Source organism: Phaseolus vulgaris, chromosome 1, assembly GCF_051622355.1.
Source record: "Phaseolus vulgaris cultivar YP4 chromosome 1, ASM5162235v1, whole genome shotgun sequence".
Classification (NCBI taxonomy): Eukaryota; Viridiplantae; Streptophyta; class Magnoliopsida; order Fabales; family Fabaceae; genus Phaseolus; species Phaseolus vulgaris.
Genome location: NC_143498.1, coordinates 37476743 through 37485022, shown reverse-complemented (window position 1 = coordinate 37485022; position 8280 = coordinate 37476743). Strand labels below are relative to the sequence as shown.

The 8280-nt window shown below is 34.8% G+C and overlaps 1 protein-coding gene across 2 annotated transcripts; it reads right to left on the bottom strand.

Moving 5' to 3' along the window:
- Positions 1–1166: 1166 nt before the first annotated feature.
- On the bottom strand, positions 1167–7188 carry LOC137813957 (CDPK-related kinase 7). Of its 2 annotated transcripts, none has more exons than XR_016520794.1 (11): positions 5922–6971; positions 5097–5227; positions 4790–4831; positions 4546–4654; positions 4208–4286; positions 3805–4123; positions 3619–3734; positions 2438–2545; positions 2299–2361; positions 2044–2211; positions 1167–1699 (listed from the first exon to the last, which is right to left on the bottom strand). XR_016520794.1 is itself a non-coding variant. In XM_068616452.1 (11 exons), exons 1-11 carry the CDS (start codon positions 6411–6413, stop codon positions 1562–1564), a joined length of 1743 nt encoding a protein of 580 aa, XP_068472553.1. In that variant the 5' UTR covers positions 6414–7188; the 3' UTR covers positions 1167–1561. The 2 variants fall into 2 exon arrangements, 1 of the variants encoding a protein (XP_068472553.1); XM_068616452.1 differs by having other exon boundaries at positions 3827–4123; positions 5922–7188.
- Positions 7189–8280: the final 1092 nt, after the last annotated feature.

Below are 8280 nucleotides of genomic sequence, written 5' to 3'. Positions count from 1 at the left end.
TAACTAACTAATGTTAGAACCAAAACTGAGCTCATTCCATTTTGTTATCAATTATTTTAAGGGAATGAGTATCACATCTGAGATCGAGAATTACAATAGAAAGAACAATTTTAACCTATGGAGAATCAAGATGAGAATAAGATGAAAATCCTTCTTAAGGATGATGGATATGAGCACCACTTTCCATAACCATGTCAAACATAAAGACACGGGTTCTAGAGAATATGAAAAAAAAAATACTCATTTACTTATCTTTATGTTATTGTCAGATGAAGTTTTTGTGAGGGTTGTAAAGGAGAAAATCTCAACAACGTTTTAGTTGAAGTTAGAGCAACTTTTCATGATAAAATCCACTTGCAACAAGTTTATATCAAAGAGTATGTTATTTGAGCTACATGTTAAGGAAAGTATGTCACCCAAGATAATTTTGATGAGCTCAATTTAATCTTGATGGAGTTATAAGACATCAATGTCAAGATAGAAAATTAAGACACAACAATGATTCTGATGGTTTATCTCCCTTCGTCCTACCAAAAAAATTAAAACACAAAAATGATTATGATGGTTTATCTTCTATAGCCCTATAAGAACTTGGTGAGTTCTTTAAGTGTAGGTAACTGCATTGCACTTGACAAGGTTAAATCTAGTTTTTATGCAAAAGCGTTTTACCTCGAATCATTTGATAGTGTTGATAATATACCATCTTCTAGATTGGTGGTCTTTAATCAAGAGAAGGTTGTTCCTAAAAGTTTATACTTTATATTTTTCAAAATATTCAAATTTTGATTCCGTAGGCTATATCCAGAAGACAAAAATGCTACTTTTAGAGACTAAAGTTTGAAAAAAATTAAAATATAAAACTAAAAGTATTAATTTTAAAAATCCCATTACTTTTTAATAATGCCAATTTTCCAAAACATTTAGTACATATACTTTTATTTCTTACTTTCTATATTGAGTATTAACTATTTCAGAGGAATGTTAACATCACAACGTTTGACACATTTTTTTAATAGATACTTGAATATAAGAAAAAATTTATTAAAATCTAAAACGTCATTAAATAGAATATAAGATTCAAAAAGTTACCATTTTTGAATCAACTTCAATAATGTATGTGGTTTTCCTGTTTTGAGAAGAAAAAAAGATGTAAAAATAAAAAGCAGTTCAGATAAGTAAAAATAGCTTATTGACAAGTGTGATGGGTGGGTACACAGACGGATAAACCCCAAAACACAACTCACTTTATGGAAGTTCCACTACTTTCTAAGTACAACCTGTGCTCTACTTTCATCTGTACAAGCCTTAACTCCAGCACCACCAATCAATCTGAAGGACTACAAGGATGGAGCAAAGTGTTGTGTGTTTCTAGAACGCATCAGGAGGAACTTAACAAAGGGAGATGTTGCATATCACCACCCTTCTAGATATAGCTTTTGCCTTTGCTCAAGCCATGTGTGCAACCAAGATGAAGAAACCTGCTGCTGTTGGAGTATGCATTCAAAAGGTTTATGATCAATAAGGGTGACAAAAAAGTAATAGCAATCAAGTGTGTTTTCTCTCAAGCCTTCTGAAATGTGCGAGAAGAAACCCCATGCAGGAGTCTAACAAACCCCAAGAAGCTAAGCTTCCCATCTGAGTGTCTTATCCAATCTTGGAGTACCACATGAATTGGTACTGAAGGGCTAAGACCAAGTTCCTGAAACAAATCAAATTGCAAAACCTTTAGAATATGCACGTGCTAGTGACATCATATTGTTCATCAAGAATCTGATTTTAGGTAATAACTAAGTCATGTTAATCAAAATAGGAAAAAGAACAATAAAAGGCTCTCCTAAAGTGACATTGTATGTAAAAGTGTGCACAATAGAAACATGGTCATTATAGGGCCATTTTCTGAGTGATTTATAGGTCCTTGGGAATAATGAATTTGATTTGCTGTTCATTGGTTCTGATTCTCTACCTACATGAATATCATAATATGAAATGTAGTGTTTATTAATATTAGAAGAAAAAAAAATGGTATTGCAACAAGTGGAGTACCGAGGCAAGCTCTTCAATCATAATTGGCCTATTTCCTTCCTTTTCAAACAACTCATAGGCACGCCTTGCATGTTGCTCCCAGCTCTCCATTCCCTCTAGTTGATGGACACTTATAGCAGCAGCACAAAATTCCTCAAAATCTAATTTACGATATTGGATTGAACTAACCTGCAAACATAGATAGCAACAGTTCAATCTCCAAGGGAAACAACTATGTTGATAACAGATATGAAAAACAGTCCCTCATAAACTTACCATGTTCACATAATCTAAGACCCTTGAATCCTTTGAGGCATCGGTGACACTTCTTAAAATACCCTGTTAATGAAAATGTGTTAGTGGCTTGAAAGTTATTTGAAGAAGTACACAACAACTTTTGACATGCGCTGCTGACCGTCTTGAAGTTCTGCATGGAGATTAACCCACTTTTGTTTGGCCCTAACATGTTGAATTGTTCTCTCAGATATGCTAGCTGCACTAATGTTAATGTTTTTGCAAGAGCCTGCCAAAATGACAAAATTGATCAAAACATACGTATTCAACAAGAACTATAGAGGTTACGCCAAGACATTTCAAGAGTTCATTACACATAATGACAAGCAAGTACACAAAACTCTCCTACTTGTTCTCAACTTGTCAGTAAATAACATAATCTACAAATGCAAGCTATTATTTCATATTAATAGATCAACCAGATTAGATCTCTTAAGATTCTCTCGCATCCATAATTATCTAAAAAAAATTCAATTAAGAAGTTTCTACTTTCTTTTAGGTCCACCTTCTATTGTTGCCAGTATATCATATTTGCAGGTGAATTCATTTTCGGCCACCAATATTTGGAAGTTAAATTCTAAATGAACTGACCCATATTTGCATGATTAATTTTAAAAGCTGAACTGACCGAACTAATGGCCACACAACTAGACCAGTTATAGAAACTCAGCAAACTGCAGTTATGATTGACAGAAAAATAAGAGAATACGAAAATAAGGAAGGTGGTTAGTGATTACCCAGATGTGGATTAGAGAATCTAATAATAGATTAAGAAGCTATGAACAGACACTTCATAACTGGCAACATGTTCAAATCATACTCATTATATGACTGCATTTGTATCAAAACTTGAATGTACTATCCTAAAATCTATTAGTGTACACTTTTCCTTGCATGATAAGGGGATCGTTATCATAATTTGAATAAAACTTTTTATTTTAATTTGATTGTGGTTATGCTTTTTAATAGAACTTTCAAGAGATAAAAGACTAGCAATAACATCATGATAACAGAAAACCATTACAAATATAAGCTATCTTAAGAAAAAACAAGAGATGAGGAAAAATAAATTAATAGAAGTAATATATAATATAATTATATTATATTTAATATTGTATCCTAATTTTTTAAAAATCTGTAATATTTACACATTGTATTGTTTTGTGTCATATCCAATATACTCCCAAAACCGTAACCAGAACCATGCATCATAGTTAAGAAGAAATAGCCAAACTCTATTCAGATATAACAAGGAAGGGGTAAAACATAAGCAATAACAAATGACCAGGCAATATTACATACCCCTAATGCCGATTTGCGTAATGAAGATGAGCATATATAAGCTTTAACAAGCTTGTGGATTATCATATCAAAAGGTATCTTCACATCATCACAATGACTCGTCAGCCATGGATGACCTGTGCATAAAATTAATCTATGAGCAAGAATTCATAGGATTACAAAATGCAGAAGTTAATGCCACACAACCTATGGGAAATGGAGCACATACTGAGAGCCTGAGCTGCAGTTAGCCTTTTCCGATAATCTTTATTCAACAGTCTCTTTACAAAATCTACTGCATCAGCTGATAAAGATGGCCAAGGAGCTTCATCAAAACTTGGATCAGCCTTCAGGACAGCCCGAAATATGCCAGATTCTGTCCTTGCCCAAAAGGGTCGGCTTCCACATAAAAGAATATAAGCAATTACACCAATGCTCCACATATCTGCTTCTGTCCCATAAGATCTATGCAAAACTTCTGGAGCTACATAATATGCACTTCCAACAATATCATTCAACCTTTCATCTGCAAAAACTCTGATTGTTTAGCCCTGATTGTTTTATTTTCTGTAAAAAAACAGAGAAAATATACAGATGCAATAGGTCTGACCTGGCTTCACATAGTCAGAAAGTCCAAAATCAATGACCTTCAGAGTGGAATTTTCCTCCGTAGAAATATAGAGAAAATTCTGCAGCAAAAAATCAGCTTTCTTGATGATGAGGAAAACAGTATAAATGCCAAAATGAAAGAATAATTTGGGGTAAGGAACTACATCCAAGGGTAGAAAAGGTCACTATTAAACTAGAATAAACTGTGCATCTTTAAACAGGTAAATTGTATATCATAGTGTAACAAATTCCTTCTATAATCTAATAGAACCAAAAGGAAAAAAAATATCCTTATTAATTTTCCCAGCTAAACATTGATTAGCTTTAGGAGCTAGTTACCTCTGGCTTGAGATCACGGTGAACAACACCCTGCAGATGACAGAAAGCTACCACACTTAATATCTGAATCATAACAATTCTGGCATCTTCTTCTGAGTACTTTCCACCCCTATAGATCAGAATTAATTTGTTAATCAGAATGTCTTCCACAATGGCAGCAATAAAATAACAAAACCTGAATGCCTATCTTGAGTTTAATCCATTATTGCAGCACGGAAAAATGAAAGTTGGAGAAAAATGTTACCTGGAAAGAATCTTATCTAGCAGTTCACCTCCTTTGCATAACCTGAATAGCATATGACAGTAGACATGAGATACTAGTCTATGGAGTTAATTAACAACTTTCAATTCCCAACTAATACAATATTTCCAATCAATTAGCAATGCAAACATAGTTACAAGGAAGTATACCAAAGATATATTAAATTTTATGTTAAAGAACTGATGCATATATGGAAGTTCTTCCTACTCGAGATTATATCCCTAATTTATCAGTAGCATCAAAGATTTTGAGGATGGTTACAAGGAAAAAAACTGCAATATGAACTTACTCCATAACTATATAAACATTATCATTGTCTTCATAGGCTTCATAGAATTGCACCAGATTCTTGTGCCCAGTCAAAGCTCGCAATATCTTTACTTCTCTCCTTACATCCTCTATAGCAATTGCTGTTGTCATCTGCCAAACATTCCCCACTCTCATAAGAACAAAGACCCAATTACTGATTTTCATAACCAACAACAAAGAACACTGATCCAAACCATCACATAAGACAGGAATAAAAACAAATCCATGAAAGATGCATCCTTTAATAGAAACAATTTTACTTATTAGGAAAACAAAAGATAGATGCCTACTGGCAGCTAGAATCCACTGCAATATCACAATCATGTATACAAGGATTCTGAAATTTACAAAGTAAAATCTAAACACGGATTCCCCACATTAACATGTATTCTCCCAATAGTAATAAAATCACAGAACAGGCATACCCACAGTTTCGTACAACACGCATTCTTCCAATAACAACAAAATCCATCATAAGAGAAGTAATATCACCAAGGTTCTAAAAAATGGTGGGTGACCGCAATTTTAGCCACACCATATAGGATTTTAGAGTCTCTATAACAGAGATTATGGTCACATTAGTTGAATTTGCCCACAACTTCTTCCAATATCAAGGATAGCAAAGATCGCAGACAAAAATGTGATCGCAATTTGAAACACCTAAAAGCTACATCTCTTATTACTTCCACAACTCAAAGCAAGGTTTCGCAAGATCACACAAAGGTCATTCACGAATCACCTGTAACGAACAAACAATACCCAATTTAAAAGAAAGAAATTCAAACAAAAAATTATGAAAATCAACCTTGGACTTTGGAATGACTTTGACAGCAACATCATGACCCTTGAAGGTGCCTTTTCTTCCCTTGGCAGAGCAAGTGTAGCCAAAGTGGCCACGGCCCACTTCGGGACCAAGCTCATAGTGAGCGTGGAAGTGGTTGGAGAAGCCGAAGCTCTTGTCGAGCCCAACCTCGCACTCACTCCCTTCGGGGATGGAGGCCTCATTGGGCTTGACGGAGCCATGGCGGCGGGCCAGTAAGGCGCGAATGTGCTTCGCCGGCGACGGAGGCGGAAAGGGCCGCTTGAAGAGCCGCAGAGGTGTCGAACTCACACTCGAGTTCGCCGGCGAGTTCTTGAACAGGCTCGGCAACGGGCTTGGACTGTAAAACGGAAACTTTGAACCTTTTGTAGCGATTTTGGGACTCGGTGCCACCACTACCTCTTTCCCGCCGGGGAAAACGTGGTGCCCACCTTCACTTTGTGAGGTTTCAACGGGTTTTCCATGACACAGCCCCATGGAAACAAAAACCCAGAAGCAGAATTCAAAACACTAGTAAAAATTACCAGAAAGTTCAGATTTTTAGATCAGGGGAAGTTCCAAAACTGGATTTTGTTTTCTGGCCTTTTCTGGGGTGAACAATGGGACCCTGAAAGGAGATCAGGGCATGCAGATTTCTAATTGAGAGAGGATGGTCTGAAATTGGGAGGGTAAAATATTGAGAAAAAATAGACAAAAGGAAGCAGTCTTTTGTGAGTGAGAAAATGAAAACCTGCAAGAATTCACCTAAAGAAGTAGCAATTTAGGGGAGAAGGGGTAGCAATATATAATGGCATGTTAGGAATAGAACTGAAACCAAGGTAATCTGATTGAGAAAAGAAGAAATTCCAAGAGGAATGAAGGATTGGGAAGGCAGATAAAAGAATGGAAAAGTGAGGAGGCAAAGATGCTTAGCAGAGTCTACAAGGAAAAAGAAAAAGGAAGGGAAGAAATCAATCCTCTTCCTTTTTTTGCTTTTTGTAAGGCTCTTTATTTTTTCAATTTTATATTTAATTTTCTGCTGCTGCTGCCTTGGTTAAGAGACTGAAGAGTTTTGTGTACAGAAATACACTTTATTGGAGAGGGTAGTGTTGTGTTGGTTTCTTCCTGATAATAATAATGGTGAGTGGGGTTGGTTTTGGATCCTTCCAGCCTGTCCTTATTGATCCCAAAAAAAAATAAGATGTATCCATTTCATATGAGATGGAGAATGTAGCAATGAAGGAGTTAAGGGACTCCAACTGTGTGCTTATGTATTTAGCCTTTGAAGTTTGACCCCCTTTTGTTAGCCTCTGAAAAATTGTCTTTTTCTGCCTTGGATTTTTATATCTTTAGTTTTTCCATGGTGGGTCGGTCTTTGTTGCCAATAAGTGACTTGAGATCTGAGAAGAAGGGTTCAAGTTAAGGGCAAATTAAAGCTGAAACCATGCCAATTTGGTGATTTGTTTTCGTGGCATTCTTTTGTGTCAGAGACAGATTGAACACTTTCTGCTACTTTTTTATTTATTTTATTTTTGTAGCATCACTCAAATTAAATATGAAAATGTAATGAGCAGCAACAAAAATGGAATGTTCTAAGGAGGGAAGGAACCTCAGTGCCAGAGAACAAGCGACAACAATAGTTGTAGAGTAAGACAACCAATATACTATAGTTTCTGGTTTACAAAAGGAGAGAGGCCACATACCATTCCTCCTAACACTGTTTGCATCAAAAATTCTAACAACCTAATATTTATATAAATTTTGAATTGTTTTATAATAAAATATAGTTTTTGGCTACATAATTTAAAAAGTTAAATTTTTAAAATGTATGAAATAATTTGATTGTTACAAATTAAAAAAATTCAAATTTCATTTTAAAAAATTAAGACTTTAATGTCAAGTCTAATAAAATAGTATAACTTAATAATGACATATTTTAAATGTAGTGATCCTAAAAGGAGTTTCCAAACGTGTCTTGGAAAAATCTCTCAAAAACTTAATTCCTACTTAAATAATTTGATTAGTTTTTGTTTTACTTCACAAGTATGTGCACCTGTATTAAGTACAGTTTTCTATTATTGCCAAGTTACATCTCCATCATTATATGCATTTTCAGAAACTGTACAAATACAGTTTGTCCAAACAATTGCTAACCAAACACCCTATATTTAGGTGAACACTTGTTTGCAAGACTCTCATTGCATGTGCTCTTCCAATAATGAACTCATTCCACATTTAATTTCTTTCACTATTTCTAATAATCACTTCTTAAAAAATGCCTTTTGGCCTACCCTCTAAGCTTCTTGATGGTAATTAAGAAGTGGGGGATCCCATTTAAAAAAAAAATACAAACTTTAGGGCAAAA

What these genes read in the sequence shown, in the direction of transcription:
- LOC137813957 (XM_068616452.1), bottom strand. Translation starts at nt 6,413, where the DNA reads ATGGGGCTGTGTCATGGAAAACCCGTTGAAACCTCACAAAGTGAAGGT. An exon ending in AATGTTTATATAGTTATGGA is followed by an intron (nt 4,832 to 5,096) that starts GTAAGTTCATAT and finishes TATGCTATTCAG; the next exon opens with GTTATGCAAAGGAGGTGAAC. An exon ending in CCATGCAGAACTTCAAGACG is followed by an intron (nt 2,362 to 2,437) that starts GTCAGCAGCGCA and finishes TTTCATTAACAG; the next exon opens with GGTATTTTAAGAAGTGTCAC.